The sequence below is a fragment of the Crocodylus porosus genome, unplaced genomic scaffold (assembly GCF_001723895.1).
Source record: "Crocodylus porosus isolate Cpor-Errol unplaced genomic scaffold, CroPor_comp1, whole genome shotgun sequence".
Classification (NCBI taxonomy): Eukaryota; Metazoa; Chordata; order Crocodylia; family Crocodylidae; genus Crocodylus; species Crocodylus porosus.
Window position 1 is genome coordinate 35,868,405 of NW_017728931.1, and position 19,526 is coordinate 35,887,930.

At 47.3% G+C, this 19,526-nt stretch overlaps 1 protein-coding gene across 1 annotated transcript in view; it reads right to left on the minus strand.

Annotated features, from left to right (window-relative positions):
- The window catches only part of B4GALNT3 (beta-1,4-N-acetyl-galactosaminyltransferase 3), a 111,610-nt gene that overhangs the window by 32,518 nt on the left and 59,566 nt on the right, over window positions 1-19,526 (minus strand). The window contains 2 exon segments of the mRNA XM_019543885.1: window positions 4,904-4,981; window positions 6,215-6,294. Of these exon segments, the coding sequence (XP_019399430.1) occupies window positions 4,904-4,981; window positions 6,215-6,294 (158 nt within the window).

Below are 19,526 nucleotides of genomic sequence, written 5' to 3' on the forward strand. Positions count from 1 at the left end.
GCCAGAGTTAGAAGGCTGCATTACTCACTGACAGGCTGTCAGGAAGGAGAAACAGACTTGATGCTGCATCAAGGAGAAACAGACTTGATGCTGCTTTGATTTCAGGGTGCCTGTCCTTGACTGGTGGAGACTGAACCACATCTACCACTCTTCAAAATGCCTCTCTCTGATTACAAGCACAATCTCCTCTTCCCTGGTGTACAGGCTGAACCTGTATCTTCCCATCCATGAGTGATCTTGGTCACGTGCCAGTGTAGCAGTGGCCCTCATGTGTGGGGGGGAGGTTGTGTAAAACTGAGCAAATTTGTGTTTCTGGATTTCACTGAGAGTTTGACTCCTGAAGTCTTTTCTTCTAACAGCTGCCTGCAGATGCTGGCTAGGGCTCCAGAGAGATGGGCCTTGTGGGACCTGGCAGGGTCTGGGACCACTGTTGACATGTTCCATTACTCCTTTCTAGCAACCTTCAAAGAGGTAGCCCTAGCATCTTATTATGAATAACAATGATGATGAGGAGGAGGAGGAGGAGGAGGCGGCAGCAGCAGGGGAGAAGGTGCTCTTTTTCTGTTTTGACAGACCTCTGTCATCTCCCTCAGGAGGGACAGAGTAGGAGGCAGCGAGGTGCAGGAGAGGGAGTAAGGGGGAAGCAGCGGCAGCCCAGCTGCTACACCTCTGCTAACCTCTGGAGGGAACTTATTCCGTTCTCCCTGGCTTGGGTGGGTACCTAAACTGAGAGGCACTCCCTTTCCTCCTTGGTTCATGCAGTGACAGCTGCCTGTCCAGTCTCAGTCTGCTGTAGGAAAGAGTATGTGGTGACTGACTGTACTGACTGTTGCAGAGAGGTTTGGGAATGTAGAAGCGTTTTACAGGTGCAGGGAGGCCAGCAGTAAATGGACAAGATTGAACTCCCCTCTCCCACACAAGAGAAGCGTGTACATTAAACACAAACTTATCCCACAGATGAAGCTGGCACCTGTTTCCTTAGTGCAAAGTCTCCCTCTTAATGCATTTCCAAAACCAAAAATCCCTCAGCCAACCAACAAACATTTCATGTCCTCAAACTGCAGGCGGGACCTCTCTCTCTCTTCCCCCTCCCTCTGCACAGTGCTGCTGTACATTCACCATGAAACCCTCTTAATTATTCATGTTTGTCAGGCACAGCCACCTTCTGTTCAAATGAAGCCAGCTTCATGACCTGTGGGAGAGGAACTGCCCTGTTCACCACAGGAACCAGCCTGCAATTAAGTTCTTAGGGAGGTCGTAGGGAGAGTGGATGGGGCACAATGGGATCATAGATCCTGTGTAATTAATTTGTGCTGAGTTACGGAAGCTTCCCTCTTCACTTAATCCACCTGCCTCTACAACTTTCAACAGGTGATTAACAGGACAGCAAGCTGCTTTCCAGCCTGAAGCAGAGGCCTGAGCCAAACATAACTCTGCTTGACTCCTCAGTAGCTGTGTTATGCCACCACAGTGTGAACAGTGTGAACAGCCTAACACTGGAGTACTTGACTGCTTTTAGGGCTGTACAGTTATAGCTACAACCCTGGAAGCAGGCTCTGCTGGTCCTCTGCATTCAGAGACTGCATCACAACCAGCACCAGAGTGGGAAATGTTTTCTGTACAGATATGAAGAAGGAACTACTGGGGAGCAGCAGATTCCCCTCGAAGGAGGAAGAGCAGAAGATCTACTTGACAGCCCTTTGCTACCTCCTTCAAGCTGGACATACAGGGCCTAATACTAGTGATTTACAATGAATTAGTGATTTGCACAGTTTATTGCTCCTGGACACAGCATTTACATGTGCACCTGGGATTGCAACACACTGAGCTGGGTTGGAGCAGCCCTGGCTGGCAGGGAGCCCTGGGGGTCAGCATGCCAGTGCCAATTCAGCTCAATGTGCTGTGGAGCGGCTGGCTGAAACATAGGTTGGCCATCATAAAGGATACTCCAGTTGTCCTCTGTTGATATGAAACTGGATGCCTTTATGTCCTTTATTTTTCTCTTCAAAGAGGGGATATAAAGGCATCCAGTTTTGTATCAATAGAGGACAGAGGACAGAGTAGCATAAAATCAGAATGCCCTCTATGATGGCCACCCTGCTGGGGCATGAGGGACTCTGGTGTGAGGCTTGCCACCAGGCAGCCCCCACACTGAAGCATTCTTGTGCCGCAGCCAGCCTTGTCAGTGTCTACCCATATGTTGCTGCACACTAAAGAATGCCACTGCAGGATAGTACTTGTGTTTACAAGTACTAACCCATGGCAGAATGAATTAGTTTCCTGAGTCCTAATAGGGCTACACATGTAGATTCTGAGACTTTACTGCGGAGCTAATTAAATAACTCCGCAGTAAACATCTCGTGTAGATGTGCCCAGCCAGGGTGTAACAGGATCCTGGGGTGCCTTGAGATGCTTTCAGGAGCACCACAGGGTGTTGAACAGTGTTAGCACTAGGAGGTGTGCAAACATGATTCACAAGATAAACCAAACAGGAATTTGAACTATTCAAAGCATTTAGAACTGTTGTGGTTTTTCTGAGTCCTTTGCAACACAAGCAATGCTTTATTCTTTTTCTGTAGTCAAAAAATGAGTGAAAATTAGGAGCTGACATTTTCTGAGGGGTGCCCCTAGTCTGAGGAGAGCTGCCTTAAGTCTGCAAAGCTGGAGAAGCACTGATTTACAGTAAATAGGAGAACAGTGAGAAACACAACTCCTAGGTCTCCACTAACCACAGAGGGGAACTTGTGACTGTGGGCAGGCGGTCAATTCTTGCCTGTAGGCTAAGTTCAGTTGAAATGAACCCCGCACCAGTGGCCATCAGGTGTTTCTCAGACACCTAGACTGTAAGCTTTTGGGGAGAGATCTGCTTTGACGTGGTTCTATGCAACACTTGGCATGGGCCAGGGGCCTGATTCAGGACTGGGGTTTTTAAAAGCTATAGCAATCAATAACAAATCCCTGTTTATGCCAGTGGTTCTCAACTTTATTGTACCAGGACCCATTTGTAAACATCGATGGCCAGGCCCAACCAGGGGCCCTCACTCCCACCCCACTGCCCCCAGGCCCTAGCCCCCCTGTGTGTAGGGTAATAGGGGGGTGTTTGGGGCATGGGGGCCCCAAGTAGCCCCTTGCAGGCTGGAATACTGTGGTTGCCCACATGTTACTCCTTTAAAGGAGAATCCATTTTTTAAAATTTGTTTGTGACCCTTGCATATATTCTTGCAACCCACGTTTGGGTTGCAACCCAGGGGTTGAGAAACACTGATCTACGCCATTTTTGCTTTTCATTCCAGCTCTGCTGCATAGTAGAGCATTCTATCAGTACCAAGAGCAGCACAAAATGGAGGGTGACACAGAAGATCCTAGTTTAAGGCCTTCCCCAATGACTGGTGGACAGCTGCACAAACCAGGCTGTGGCCCTCTTCTTTTGCTTTGGATGGTGCAATCTGTTTTTCACTTTCCCACCTGTAAGCAGCACAGCAGGAGATGGGCTTGTGCATTTGCTCTGTGCTTCACATGACCCATCACTACACTGGGGAATGAGACCGTCTTGCATTTGCAACAGCACAGGCTGGTATCATGACTCTACTCTTGGCACACCATCTGTCTAGGGGGCAAAGCACATCCTACAGCCACACTTCTATTCCAGACAGTGTGCTGAGCAAGGAATCTCAGACAGATCAAGTTTACAACAGAACCAGTACCTGACAACTTTCATGACAAGCTCACTTAGGATTGCTTTGAGGCCTCTGGGGACTGGAGCTGATGGGCAGAGCCCCATGCAGGCCAGGGAGATACCATGTAGAACACAAAATGCCCATTACCATGGGAGAGGAGAGCAGCTAAATATACCATGCAACTCCTGCACACAGCAACAATCCTGACTGTCACATCCTCATGGCCCTCAGCCAGCAGTGTCTCATCGAAGAGGCCGTGCTGAGCACACAGCCTACCACTGGGACAATGCCATACAGCTGGAGGATGACAACAGACTCAAGCTGTAATCAGGGGCCATAGGACTTGCTGCAGCAGAACAGACTGATGGTCCAGCCAACCTGACTTTCAGTATCAGATAATGGCCATTATTAGATGCTTCAGGGAAAGATTTAACTCTCTAATCATGCCCCAAACCATTCAGTACTGTTGCTGGGGATGGGGTGAGGAAGACTAATTCCTTTCTATTCCCAGCTGTGCTCAGTTTATGTCCTGAAGCATTCGGACTAGAGTTTGTTGTCTAGCTAGTGAGACTGCAGATGCCATGCTAATTTGTGTGTGTGTCTAATCCCCTTTTGGAACTCAGGAAGCTATTTTCATAAGCCAAACACCCTAGGGCTTGTGCTCTTCATATTGTCTTAAGTGCTGCATTGCTACATTATCTGAAGAGTAGTGTGATAAGGAGGCAGGGCAAGAAAGAGTAAATAAGGCCTCAAGGAAAGGAAAGGAAATATTTACCCAGGTTCTCAAGGGTCACAGCTTCCTGGCATTGTCACTGAGGTGAAGGAGACCTCCTACACACAAAACACAGGGATTGGATAGCAGACAGATGCCAGAGCACTAGCATAGTGTGAGGCGCTTACATGCCCCAGTTATGTATTTGCTTGCTGGATTCTTTGCACTACACATTCCCAGCTCTGAGTAAGGGTCACCTTCCAAGGAAAGCAGCCTGGCTGCTTTCAAGAGGCAGGGTATGGATTCCTGGTACCTTCGTAGCTAGGTCAGGAGCCAAATTGTCAAGAATCTGGTAATTCATTTCCAGATTATTTCCTTTGTTTGCTTTCAGCAACAGGGAAGGGATTGACAGAGAAGACTCCTTGAACAACTGCAGAGATCCCAAGTAGCTTCCCTTCCCTTCCAGCTTTACTCTGGGGGCCTCTCACTGGAAATTGTTCCAGAGAACACCAACCTCTGGCATCCAAGGAGAAGAGATGTCCACTGCAGGAAAATCTGACCTATTCCTCCCACCTTGTTGCTGCTCTTGGTTCTGAAACAGGCAAAATAAAGTAAAAATAATATTAGAAGTGATGAATCACATGTACATAAGGATTAGGAGGCCTACACAGGGCTGATGAGCAGCTAGCGAGTCCACAGGGGCCTCTAAAAGAATTCATAAGCTATCACAAGCATAGTGGAGTGTAAGGTGCTCACCACCTTTGGCACTGGAGACAGTGACATTACTATCAAGTAGGGCTGTGTGGGGCTTCGGACAGAGCTTCGGATCTGGAGAAGGTTCAGACGCTTTGGGGTCAAGTTTTGCTTTGTCAGCAGCCTGGGTGGCAGTTCCCCCCAAACCCCTTGAAACTTGATCTTCTTGAAACTTGGCAGGTTTTGCAGCCTCAGTAAGAGCTACCACCCCTGCAGTTTTCACCCACCTGTGTTGTAACACATAGACATGAGAGGAGCTTTGCTTTCAAGCATTTGAGGTACAGTTTCCCCCAAACCCCTGGACTGCTATTCCTGAAACCTGGTAGGTTTCATGAGAGGCTACCATCCCTGCAAGTTTCATCCAAATCAGCAAAAAAACAACAAAGTTATAGATATTTCATTGATTCCCCATTATACCCTATGGCTGGATCTCTGAGGCGCCTCTGAAGCTTCGGAGCCGCTTTGGCCGGATTGAGACAGAAACCCGGTCCAGAGCTCCAGATCGGATTGCCACCATCTGAAGCAGCTGGATCTGAAGCCAGATCGGACCGCTGCCAACTTGCACAGGCCTACTATCCAAATGGCCTACACTGATCTAGTCTCTACTCACTTTAGCCTTCTTACCTGGAGCCCCAGAGTTATTTTAATAACTCCCTGCCTCCTCACCACCTTGGAGCTGTAAAGTATTGCCTTTAGTTTGGTTGCTAGTGTTTTGTTCAGACTTATTTTAAATGTTCCAAGCAATGGACATTCTACCATTTCCCCTGTGAAATCATTCCTCACTGTGTTACGTACAGGCCTTTAGCCTGAAAGCTCCCTCTATTACATTCAATCTTGCTTAGTTATGCCTTCTTGTGTCCTTCTTGGCCAGGTAAAGACCTCCATTATGACAACATATATCCAGAGTGACACCACCAATAACAGTGGAGTTGTTCTGTTTCTATACCAGGGTCACTGAGATTGGAACTTGTTCTGTGCATATAGGAAGTGCTGATGCCTAGAGCCAAGACCTGCCAGGCAGGTCCAAAAGAACATTTTCTCAAATGTCTAAAAGACTCCCGAGTTCTCTTACCTGGCGTCCTGGCTTCTTAGGATAATAAAGCTGCAAGTTTGGGTCCACAGCCTTAGCCAGTTCCCTCCAGCTACCATACCCTGCACAAAAGAAGGAAGGGACATTAAAACCCACTTTAAAGAAGAGATGGTAGTGATGACAGAGCAGTGCCCCCTCTCTGGTTGGGACTGTACAGGACTGGATGAAAGCGAACTTTTGCCCCCTCCTCCAGACACTTTCAATATGCCAAGTTGGTGATATGGCTACTACTTTGCTCTGAGATCCCAGAAAAGGAGATGCAAGATCAATGGAAAAATTAACATGTGGGGTCTTGCAAACCCATGTGAGATAGGCAGTATTACCTTCATTTCATAGATAGGGAAACCAAAGCATTGAAGGGTCAGGCACATGATGACAATGCTGGGACTAAACTTCCCAGCCTTATTTCTGTGCCACAGAAGAACTAATCCACTTTGAAATGTACAAAGGTCTCCAGGAGCTTATTTCCAAGTGAAGCCCTATTTTTGCTAATATGCCCTTTGTGTTGTACAAAGCCTGTGTCCTTCTTTCAGCACCCTGGGAAAAGGTGGGGTTCTGAGAGTTAATCCCAGCCAGTGTTGCAAAACTCAAAGAGTGTGCTTCAAAAATAATCACTAACATGATAATTTGAATAATTTCTGCTCCCACTGGGTTAAGTTCTTCATGAAAATCTCACAAAATCCTGTAAATCATGCCATGGCAAGCTGATGTTTTCAGCTGACAATATGGCTGAAGCAAGTAAAAGCCAATAACAATGGCTCCGGGGGTTTTTTTTGCAAGTTAATAACTCTTACTGTTGAAGAAAGCCCCAGGGCAGTGATGATTCCTGGAAGGGCACTCAGCTGTCACAGTTGACTCAGAACATGGTCAACATTTCTCAGTTAACAGTTCAAATGCCTGATATTCAGCTTCCCATGTAACTTCATGAGATACAGGAAAACGACCCAGTCAACTTTAGAGACACCGATTACCTTTCACAATTTTCAGTAAAAAAACCCTGATACATTCCTTGAGCCTGGATTACATCTTAATTCCCCTACCATAACCCCACTGACTTCATTGGGATTACTCCTAATCTGCACCACGATTAGCAAGAGCAAACAGGCCTTCTTCTCAACCAGTCAGATGATGCTTTTCAACACATGCTACACTTCCTGTCTAACATTTGCTTTGACATCTGCTCATACTCACCTATTAGTTTCTAGTGAAACACTCACGTGTTTCATTATCTGCATTAAAACTAGCATCTGAATTGGCTTCCACGCAGAAGCAGCCATGCTGATAACACTGTGGTAGACCACTATTTGGTAGTGCTGGTTAACATGCTTATACTATGTGATTTTCAGGTTTGCTAAACACCTTGGCTTTGCTTTGGGCAGGGCAACCAGGAAGAGCTAGGGGCCCACACCTGTTGAGTCAGCTGACCGGAAGGGGCAGGCCTGGCTCCTATATAGCTCCCAGGTTGAGACTAGGCAAAGGGAAGGCCCTGCCTGTGACCAAACGAGAAGGAGCTCTGCCCTGAGTGAAGAAAGGGAAAAGCCTGAATGTGCGTGCAGCTGGTGATATGGATGAGAAAGGGAGCACTTGTGGTGTGGCTCAGAGGATGTTTTAGCTGTGAGGCCTGAATTTAAGTTATAACGGAGAGGCTTGTGTTTTGCTGTGTTGTTATACTGGAGAACCGGGTGAGGCTATAAGAGGATGGAGGAGGCCTCATAGGGGAACCACGACAGTGTGGGTGCCCCAGCCCTAAGCAGGGGCAACCAGAAGGCCCCGGAGAGAGTGGACAAGAGAGACAGATGAATGTCCGGTCCATCAGCAAGGCTTGGGGCTGGATACAGGGATGGTTGGAGCCACGCATAGCCCATGAGGCGGGGGTGTACCTGAACACCCATACTGAACACTGGTCTGGCATACCGCGGGAATGCAGTATGTGTATAGCCTCACCCGTGGCTAAGAGGACAAAGGGCAGCCTCCCTGTGATTTGGAAGATCAAAGACGTGGCGGGCGAGATTCTGAGGGTGCTTGAAGCATGCTTGGCATGGGACAGAGAGGGGACCTAGGGGCAGCACGGTTAACCCTAGGACTCCATCCTGCTACAGCGTGGAAGAATTGTCTCTCAGAGTTGCTGTACCACCCTCACACAGATCTACAACCATGGGGAATATGCTGGGACTTGTGCAAAATCTACCATGGTCTGTCCCAGGGGTTGGCAACATTTTTGGGCAGAGTGCCAAAAACACCCACAACCTCAATTTTTAAGATGTTAGCATACCAGAGGCAGACAGTGGGGGAGCCACAAGGGACCCAATCCTTGTTGTGGCATCACAGTCCCAGCCCTAGCCCCTTCCCTGCCATGTACCCCGAGGCATGTGTACACCTGCCGCCAGCAATGAGCTGTGCTGGGACCCTGTGGACCCCAGTGCAGCCACTTGCAGCCTCCTAGCTGCCTGCCATAGACATCCTGGGCTCTGGGCAGGCCACTGCTACCCACCACAGTGCCTGAGCTGCTTGCAGCTGCACCGAGATCTGTGGAGTCCCGCACCTGTTCATTGATGGCAATGGGTGCATGCACACTTCGAGGTGGGTGGCAGGGAAGGGGCCAGGGATGCACTGCCACAATAAGGATCAGGTCTCTCACATCCCCATGCAATCCACCCCGAGGCACATGTGCCAAACAAAACGCTTTCACGTGCCATGCTCTAGCATGTGTGCCAGGGGTTACCTTCTCTGCTCCATCCCTTCCCTTTGGGGACTGTGAATGAGCCAGCCTGCCCTAAAGCAGCTGCAAGATTCCTCCAGATTTTGTTTCATGAGATGGAAGGTATGGGAGTAGTGACCTGTACCCCGGCTCCCAGCATCCCTCAACTCTGTTTTGGGCAAAACTAACCTGCAGGAGCAGCAGCAGGAATTTGTTTTTTAAGTCCCTCAAACTGGGATTTTTTTTTTTTTTACATGTAAAAAAATGCTTTTTTCAAGCATATATGAATCTCTTCCCCTCTGTCCCATGCCATCCCTTGCCCTCTGGGCTCAGCTGCATTTTCTCTCCGCTCTCCTTCACCACCAACACTGTCCCCAACTTCATGTTTCAGGCCAAATTAGTCAAATCAGTTCTAAACTCCATCCACTCAGAAGAGCTCAGTCATTCAGGTCTGTGTGTTACCACCAGCAAGTATCTTACCTCCCAGACTCTTCAGTCTGGGGTTTCAGATACTCCCAAATCCATGGCGGGCATTCTGCATGTACACCCCAAGATCCCTCCTATCTCCATAAAATAAAGTGTGTAATCAAGATCCTCGCATTGGGAAGCTATAGTAGACTCTTGTAGGGGTGCCTACCTGCAGTGCAATGGACAAGTCTCCAACCTCAACTACACAAAAAGGGCTCTCCCTTTCCATGTACAGCAAAACCACCTGAACCAATACTACATCCCCTGCTAGATAAGATGCTGAAATGCTGATAGGATCAGGCAGTTCAATGGACCTCTCTGCCCTCCACTGTTTCTCCATGCCCACACAGGAAGTGCCCAGTGGGCCTTCTGCCAGTTTAGGTCTCTGTGCTTCTTCTGCAGGTCCTTGTGAAAGATTTGTTCCCACATGGCCTGGCAGCTGTCACTATGTAGTAAGTCTACTGGTGATATGGTGTCTCTTGCCCTTACCACCTCCCTTATCTTGCGGTGGATTACCAGGGTTGCTACAGTAGCATCATGCAGCTTGTATTTCTCTCAAAAGCACTTCAGGATCTCATAAAACCATGGGGAAAACATGATCCATGGGCTCCTGTTAGTCAGTGTGTACACTTGCCAGTGTTGCAGCAACTGCCCTGCAAAATACTTAACAAAGCTGGCTGTTTTAGATTCCCCCTCTGTTGTCAGTTTGCAAACCTGGCTCATGTACTTGGCCCAGAGGAAGAGGAAGATGTCTGGCATTCCTCTGCCTCTGAACCGTGTTGCTTTGTGCAGCTTAGCCCTTGCCACTTTCACCCTTGTGGAGTTCCAAAGGAAAACACACATGGCTCTCTGGATTCTGCAAACAACTTGTTTGGAGGAGGCAGGAGGGGGGAGAAGACTAGAGCAGTGCGTAACAGCATCGGCAGAAGCACCATCTTCATCAGTGCCACCCCCCGCCATTGACAGGCAGTGTGATTGCCATAGCCCCAGTCTCTGTCTGGCCTCAACCTCTGTCTTTTTCCATGCCTTCCACTCCATCAGCTCCTGGCCAAACTCCAAGCTGAGGATCTTTACCCTTTCCAGGGGTGATGGGTCCTCAAGCTTACCTAGTACTAGTCTGGTGCTTTTGTTCACATTGAGCTTGGGCCCTACTGCTGCTCTATATACCTAGGTGTGTTGCAACCCTTTTTCCAGTGATCCTTTATCCCTACATACAATGCTCAGATCATCCATGGATGCAAGGACTCCTGTCTGAGTTGTTATGCTAATGATTCCCTACCAATCACCTGAGCCCCCTCACTGCTCTGAATAAAGTATATTGGAAAGCTTACTGCATGCAGTCCCTCTCAGCACCAACTATTTTTCAAGTCATGGTGAGCCACTACATTGCATGCATTTTTACTTTTTCTTTACTTCCATAGCTGAGACGTATCTTTCCTTCCTATTTCCAATCATTCCTGTTTCTTCACCAGCATTAAATGTCTGGCAAACATCATCAAAGAGGCTAACCAGTTCATTGGGAATCCCTCTCTCACCTCCTCTCTCAGCCTGTTGCATATCATTAGTGTGGCCCTGCCCTTCATGAGGTGGAGCCAACCCAGGTTGCCTTGCACCCCACCTGCATATAATTTTTTGAAGGATCCCAGGACTCATGACAAGAACACCTGGTTTTGAGTGGGGAGGGCTAATTAACATGTGGATCCTTGGTGGGGGGTATCTGGAATACCCATACTAAGCAGTGCTCAGCTATGGGGTCACCATGGCTTGAAATGTTGTCGGCTCTGCTGGGGCCCAGCCCAGTGAGCTATATGGTAAACCTAACACTAAGCTAAAAGTATTTTTAGTTGGTATAGTTCAGATCAATTACAGTCCTTATTGTCTCATGTAAGGTCTTTACATATAGGATCTTAGTCTTTTGTAGGTCAAGATCACTTTAAGCAACCTTGTAGAATTAAGGCTGGAGGCTTGTACAATGTACTTTGGTAGGCTTCCCTATGAAAGTCTGCTATAGCATCCCTCTAGTAGCCCAATGGGAGGATCTTGGCTATACACTTTATTTTTGTGGTAATGGGGGATATTTTTCTGGCTTGCTCTTTTGGCTAAGGGCAAACAACACTTGGGGGCATACCTGCTATGGATTTGAGAGCATCTGAAGTCGCAAGATGAAGAGTCTGGGAGGAAGGATACTTCCCAGTGGTAGCACCACACAGAATTGAGCTATTGAGCTTTGCTCAGTTAATAGAATTTGGAACTGATTTGGCTAATTTGACCCTTGCCAAGATACAGGACCTCCAGCCCAGGAGATGCACAGTCCCACCAGGGGAAATGCCCTGCTGGACCTGGTCCTGGTCCTGGCCACAGGTGACGACCTGGTGCGAGGACTCCAGGTTCTTGACCACCTGGGTGACAGTGATCATCGCTTGCTGGAATTCACCATCCAGCGCACGGTGTCAAGGGCCTGCAGCAAAGCAGTAGCCCTTGACTTCAAGAGGGTTAACTTCAATGAGTTGAGGAGATTGGTAGGAGAGGCACTGGGGTCCTGGAGAGTAGGGAAACTGGGTGCCTAAGATGAGTGTTTGTTCCTTAGGGAGACGATACTCAGAGCCCAAGGGGTGACAATCTCAGTGAGAATCAAAGGGGGCAAGAGTGCTCAAAAGCCCCCTGGCTCACCAACAGCATTCAGGAATGCCCGATTGCCAAAAAGTAGGCATATGCCCAGTGGAAGGGAGGGGCTATCACCAAAAAGGAGCATACCTCCATCACTCTGGTGTGTAGGGGGCTGTTAGGAAAGCTAAGGCAGATACGGAACTAGGGCTAGCAACAACAAACAGTCTTTTTTTAAATATATAGGGAGTATGAAGAAGGCACCAGGTAATGTGGGGCCCCTGCAGGATACGCCAGTCAATCTGGTGGTTGCACCAGGGGAAAAAGCAGACCTTTTTAACAAGGTCATCATTTCCAAATGTGCTCCTCACTTCCATGTGTTCAGAGAGCAGGGTCTAACAGTAGGGGTCTATAGGGGGAGGTAGAGGGCAAGAGTGCTACATCACCTCCCAGATTTATTTTCTGCTGTAGCAGTAGGAAGGGAACAAATTCATGGACAACTTCTGGAAAATAGATTCTATACCTGGAAAATTATAACCAATGTATATATTTTCCATATATAAAATTTAATTATTGGGGAGGGATCTCTTATATTCAAATAAATATTGTAAACTCAAGGTTTAATTGGAAAGGGCTCAGATGTTCTAATGGTGGTGCATCTAGAATGGGTCTCTACTGGAAACAGCATACCAGATTACGTGATCAGTGCTCTAAGCCAGTGAGACAATTTATCTGTTTGCTTTATCAAGTTCCTGAGCAAACCTAGCACCAAGTCCCCAAATGCATACAAGCAGCTGGCTGAGAGTGAATGCCAGCTGCCAGCGTCTTACCGACACTGGGTGAAGGAAGCCAATTCATGGTGCCATGCAAATATTTGCATAACACTTATATTAACCAAACAAGAAAAATGGACACAAAGCAATCAGACAGAGATTTCCTGTTTGCACAATCTGTATTCTATGGCTGCAGTCATTGAGAAAAGGCTGAAAAGTAAATCTGAAACAATCCCCCCTCCTTGGATAAAGGTCTAGGCCTTTCCCTTGGTTTTCCAGTTTCACCTCCAAAGGACCTTTTTCCCCTGAGAATTTCCCAGTACAGCCAGAAAAATACACAGATGCTTTTCCTGTATTCCCTGTTGCCTCCTGGAGAAACAGGAGGAGGAAGCTATGGTGGGTGGGACGAGGATATTACATTTTCAAAGATAGAATGGTGGAGTAAAGAGAGGAAGGGTCCATTGATAGTGGTAGCATTCAGACAGGAGATGTACCCCGTCCAGCTAGCTCAAGGAATAGAATATCTACCTGATGTGACGCCATTCTATTCATATCATGGAGTGCCTCCAGGGGGATGCTTGCTTGGGACCACAATGAACTTGTCTAGTCTTTGTGACTGCCCTGCTAAGCCAGTCCAGATGTGATTTCTAGAGGAGGGAGAGAGCTTGGCTTGTTCCCACTCTGAGACTCAAGCCTCTTTGTCTCTCACCTTCCTTTGGTACTCTGCGGCCCTGACACCCAGTTCCATTCCTCAGAGAGAAGCTTTCATTTCCTGGGGAGACTGCATGCAACCTGAAGTTCCAAGCAGGAGGGGGACTGCTCCATATCTCCCAATCATCTCTGATCTTCACTGCCACTTATTTGCATCTTTACAGACCTTCATTTTGCATATTGGCTTCTATCCCACCCAGGAATAAACCACATAAAGCACATAACCCTCAGCAGACTCTCCCTATGCCTGAAGAAAGGTATTTGTGTCTCTGAAAGTTTGTGAAAAACAATTTTTCCAACTACTTAGTGGTCTAATAAAAGGTATCACATTTACCCAAAGAACCTCACCTATCCACTTCAACAAAGGCATTTACTGGGGCAAAAGCCATTCAGCCACAGGTTCTCTGCCCCCTCCCTATAGTTAAGCAGTTTTTCAGTCCCCATTCCAGGCCACACATTCCAGAGCGCCTCCCCCCTCCCCGCCTGGGTTGCCCAGCTGGTCCCTGAATCCAGACCCCTCATACCGTCCCTTCAAGGAGCTAACACCCTGCTTGTTCACAGTTATGCTTATCTGTGTCTTTTCCTTTTGAAGTCTCTTGGGCATCTCTGCCAAAGGATAAGCACCAAGCCCACCTAAGCTACGTTTGTCCTGTTCTGCACTTAAGCTATCCTGGCACTTAGCAGGGACCCTATTAACACTTCTTTCCCCATGTGCTAGCATTCTAGGTAAACTGAGTCACATAACTGTGTTCTTGTTGTTATAATGTTAAGAGAAATATTGCAATAAACCCCATAGTCAGTCACAACCCATCACATGCTGCAGGATCTAGGTACCATTTTCTGCATGTGGACCAAGAAGAAATCTATGGCTGTGTTCACTGCTTTGTCTCATGAATTTCAGAGCAAGATGGTATGCGTCAGTCTCACAGCTACTCTGTAAAGATTTACAAATACTGTGAGCTGGCCTGGTACCTAACATGTTTTCTGTATGCCCCCAGTTAAATTAGCAAGAGTCTGTCTGGAAATGTCAGGGGAAAACAACAGAGAAAGATTGCCTCTTCTCAGCAATACCAGGGATCTATTAGCTCTTGGGATTCTGTCTCTGTCCCGAGCCATGTTACAAAATTGATTTTGACTAAGACCGGGAAAGGCCTGAAAGTACACATACTCCCTGCCACATGTACACAGAATGGTAATAGGATTTACACAATCCTTTCGTCTGTGTTCAAAACAGGCCTGAAACTATCTGCAAGATATCCAAACAGCCTAAGTTCCCCTCATCTTTTAGGTAGCACAGACAGGTATAGAATCATAGAGAAGTAGGGCTGGAAGAGACCTTTAGAGGTCATTTAGTCTAACCCCCTGCCTGTCAGGCAGGATCATCCCTATCCAAATCATCCCATGTTGAGTCTTTGTTGTTTTCTTCCCTTTTAAGAAGGCTGAGTCACCCAATACCCCCAAAAGGAAGAGCCACAAGTGCCCAAACGCAGTCAAACCTTAGTCCTGAAGGATTAAGTAAACATACCTGATATGCAAGGTACAGTCAATTAAAGCCCAGTCTAGGAGAGGGAAATTTGCATAATTCCACCCCAGAAGAGGTGAGGCTTGAGACCTGACATGTGAAGGGGTGCTCTCACCAGGAAGGAAAGAGATGCAGCTAGTCCTGTAAGTGTGACAGGTGGCTTGTGCCTTTGCTACCCCTTGCAGGAGTAACCCACAACCAGAGTACAGATCTTGGACTCCCACCACAGTGTGAAGTCCTCTTGGTTGTAGCAGCAGCCAGCTGAGTTCTTGGTCCTTTGGCTCCCTCTTTTAGTTCCAAATGTCCCAGGTTTAGTCCCCAGGTGGTTGGTCATTCCCAAGCAAGTTCTGACTTCTCAGGAGGAAAATGGACCTTGGTCAATTCTTACTCCCTGTCAGCTCCATGCCAGCTTTAGGGAATGCCTAGTGGGGCACTGCTTAGTGGGGTACACATCAAAGAAACCTACAACTGGGAAGTTAGTCGGTTACTTGCCCTTTGAGGGCAGGGAGGAAGAAGCAGAGTTGTATGTGTACTGCCAACATGAACTGATGTACATGCAAAGTTCCCACCACATTTATTCAGTCATATATGCCAAATACATGCTAAATATTTCACTGCTCACATTCAGCCACAAGCTAGAGATAGGTGGGTGAGAACACTTAAAGGTCTTGAAAGATCAATATGTACCCTAGAGCACCTGGTGCTTTAATTATCTGAATATTTACTCTGCTCTCTTATCCTGTAATTAATGTTAGCTTCTATCATAAGCAGTGCACCTGGGGATGCCAATCAGGCTCTAAGACAGAAGCAGAGAGGGAGCAATTTGGGGCTTTCCTTTCTCACTGCAGGGGCTGCATATTGCCCACTGATGGGAAGGCACTCCATGCCCTGAGTGCTTGCAGGATCAGGCCCTCAATGTTTCAAACACTGGGTGGTACCCTGAGTGGATACTTGGGACTAGCACAGCCAAGTCATAGGTGCTAGTGTTAGTACAGTTAGTACCTAGTACACTGGCATGGGTGTGGCTCAGATGTCTGATTGGCAACATAGGCAGCAGAAGCCCCTGTGACTGGCCTTACTTCTCTATGTTGAAGGGTGGCAGGGCTAGGTTTGTTACAAGAAGGAGGAAGTAAACAGAATGAAAAGAGAAAGGGGAGAGAGACAGAGAGAAAAAAACATACAAAAGAAAAAGCAAGTGAAGAGGAGCAGATGTCTCTGGAATGGAGTCATCTTGTTGGAACAAGGAGACCTGCCCCTTCAAGGGCCAGCCAGTCCACAGCCAGCCTTGGTTCAGTTTGGCAGAATGGGGGCAGTAGTACCCTATAAAGGCAGTGAGAGGCTCCTACAACAGATTTGAGGCAGGAGCATTGAATGGAAGGAGCCTCTGGAGCAGCTGCAAGACCTTCCAGAGCTGGAGAAACAGGCTGGCTGATTCACATACAGGCCTGCAGCAACTTATGCTTGTTCTCTCTCATGTTCAGCAGCAGCCCTGGTACTTCCATTGGACGTGCCACTGGAGATAGTGACAAGCCAGGAGCATAGGGCCACCATTATGACTAGTAAATACTCACGTAAGGATCTAGGGATGGAACTGGATCCTATACCTGGTCCTATCTGGTATCTACCTGGCAAAAGGAACAGACAAGACGACGAAGAAATGCCCCTTTCATTGGTGTCACTGGTGAGGTGGAAGGGGGTAGACAGGGAAGCTGTTACATAAATTGCTGAGGTTTCTCAAGCCCTTGTACTTCAAACCAGGGCTGCATGTGTAACAACTAAATGTTGCATTGGGAGACCCTACTTCCAAGCCAGCAGGCACTATTCACCAGCTGATCCGTGTCACCCTTCAGACACAGGAATCAAGTTGAATGTTGGGGAGGAGGGGAAATAAAGGAGATGCATATTGGATAGAAGTCCATTGGGATATGGAGGTAGTCCTCGAGCCAATGAGTCAAAAAGAAAGGGGAGAATAAAAAGAACCAGGACAACAAAATGGCATAGGAGAAAACAAGCTGCCACTTTCCATCCATGGATCTGGTCAGGGCCATGACCTCACTCTCAAAGGCATGACTGTTCTTGTTCTCAGGATAAACCAGTCAACAGGGAAGTGGCAGGATCAGCAAACATGAGACAGCGGGCTCCGTTCAACAGCTATTACCGCACCAGGACAATACATTGTAAACTCTCCTAAAGAACAAACAATTCAACAGCCAGGGACACTTGCACATGGGGAGCTATCAGGCTTCAGGTTAGGAACATGAGAGGAGCTGCCATCTCTGTTCTAGCCCATTGTCTCATCTCTGGCACCTGATGTTTCAATTAGACACATAACGCACCTGGCCAATTGTGCAAAAGGCAAATCCCAGAACCCCTCAGAAGATCAGCTTTCGCTCAGAAGGATGAGATCTGATTCTCCTTGTGTTGTTACCACAGCTTGCATAGCTACGAGCATTAGCAACACCCATAAATTATCCACCCCTTTTGTAACACTATATTCTTTGACTCAACAGCTTTCAGTAGAAAGTAGAAGTAGCTTTCAGTGCTTAGTCTGTTTCTTCACTGTATATTTCAGGAGGGGGTTTCTGTCTTCATTGCTATTCCTTGAGCAAGAGTATTCCAACATTGCTCCACCACAGATTTTAACCCTCTCTTTGACAGTCTCACCTCTTCAGTCATTTCACTGAGACCCTTTCCACACTGTTGCAACAATTCAACCTTCCCCTGGCCTCCCAATGAGTATCACACAGAACAACGGAAGGTTACATGGAGTGTAATGTGCTGAGGCCTTATTTCCACTGCTATTATAGCCATCTTAGGGAATCCAGGCATAATGAGGATTTGTCCTAACCATCTTACAACATGCTGCATGCGCCTGTAGACTTGAATAAAATGTCATAGCCAAATTACCCTGAGGGTGATAACATAGCTCCCTGTGTACAGAATCAAGTCACAGGCAATAACAGGTGTAAGTGCTTAACATGGTCGTAATTGTAGCGTGAGCAAGGGCAGAGAAAGGAAATAATACAACAGGGAGGAAATGAGGGATGAGAAGGATTATAGGAAGAAAGCTAGCGAGACTGCAAACTTGGCCCAGACTGTCACCATTCCAGGGTGCTTACACGATGCATAAGGTGATTCCAGTTTGATGGCTCCTCATGGACCTCAGAAATTGAAGTCTTTCATACTCCCTGAACCACAAAGCACTGGTATCAGTTAGTTCTATGGGAAACAAGTAAGTTCTCAATGAAGTGCTCCTGTACTGTGCACCCACTTGGCATTGAGAAAGCATTCTTATTGAAATGCTGTCGTCAAACCTAAATGATGTGGGGGCATTTTCTTTCTGTAACATTCCCAGCTGAATGCCCAAGCTGGGTCAGTGTGATGCATTAAAAATAATGTCACCAGGTACATAGGAAAAAGCAGGCCCAGCAAGCCTCCAGTGGCTGCTTGGAACTGTGCTTTGTTGAGGGTGACAGAGGAGTTCATTTCAGTAGAAGAGGATTCTAATTTCAGCATTATACGCTGTCTTTCTCACACACCTGCACGAGCATGCCCTGGAGAATGTTCTGACCTAACCTTATGCCTGAGGAAGAAGACACACTGGCTCTCTTTTATATTACACATAGCAAACCTGCATGTGCTATTACCCAGAACCTGAATCCACCTTCTCATAAGCAGAGGTATGGTGGGATAATAAAGAAAAGACAATGCGATTCCTGGCTATGAGCAGCAGCTGAAAGGTTAGGTCAGGAGCAGGCAACCTGTGGCACGAGTGCCACAAGCATCACAGGCATCTATATGTGTGGCACACATCAAATCAGCGAGGAGGCAGGCAGCACAGGAGCAGATGGGGCAGGAAGAGGAAGGTAGAGCAGAAGATGAGGCAGGGAAAATGGGGCAGGAAGCAGAAAACAGAGCAGGAAATCAGGAAGGGAGCACAGAGTAGGGACCAGAAAGCAGAGCAACAGATCAGGCAGAGGAAGAGTATAGGAAAAGCACTTGGAAAGCTTGTGGAGCTAATTTGTGATGGCCAGGCAAAAAAGCTAGCTCCCACTGGAGAAAGGGAAGGAGTGGCTTTCAACAAAAAGGGGACCATAAATACTATGTAAAAAAGTGATTCCCAAAGGGTGTGCCGGGACATTCTGGTGTGCTGTGAGAGTTGCAGAAGTGTGCCATGAAAAATGGGGTGGATCCCCACGAACTGGAACCAGCCTGCAGTGAGTCAAGTATGCTGCCAATCCAGAAAAAAAGGTGCCCCAGGTATCAAAAGTATGGGAAACACTGATGTAAAATATCACTCCCCTGGGGAGATGGGTGCATAATAGATTATATTTGATTAAAAAAAAAAAAAATCAGTTAATAAAATTATGGGCATAAACAGAATAAGGTCCAGGCCCCCAGGTCAGGATCAGGATGAAACTTGCTAGTCATGACACAGTTGTAAAATAAAACATAGTTATAAAATAACAATAAGATTTGTTGAGCCAATCATGAAGAAAGCAGTACAAATCTTCCCAC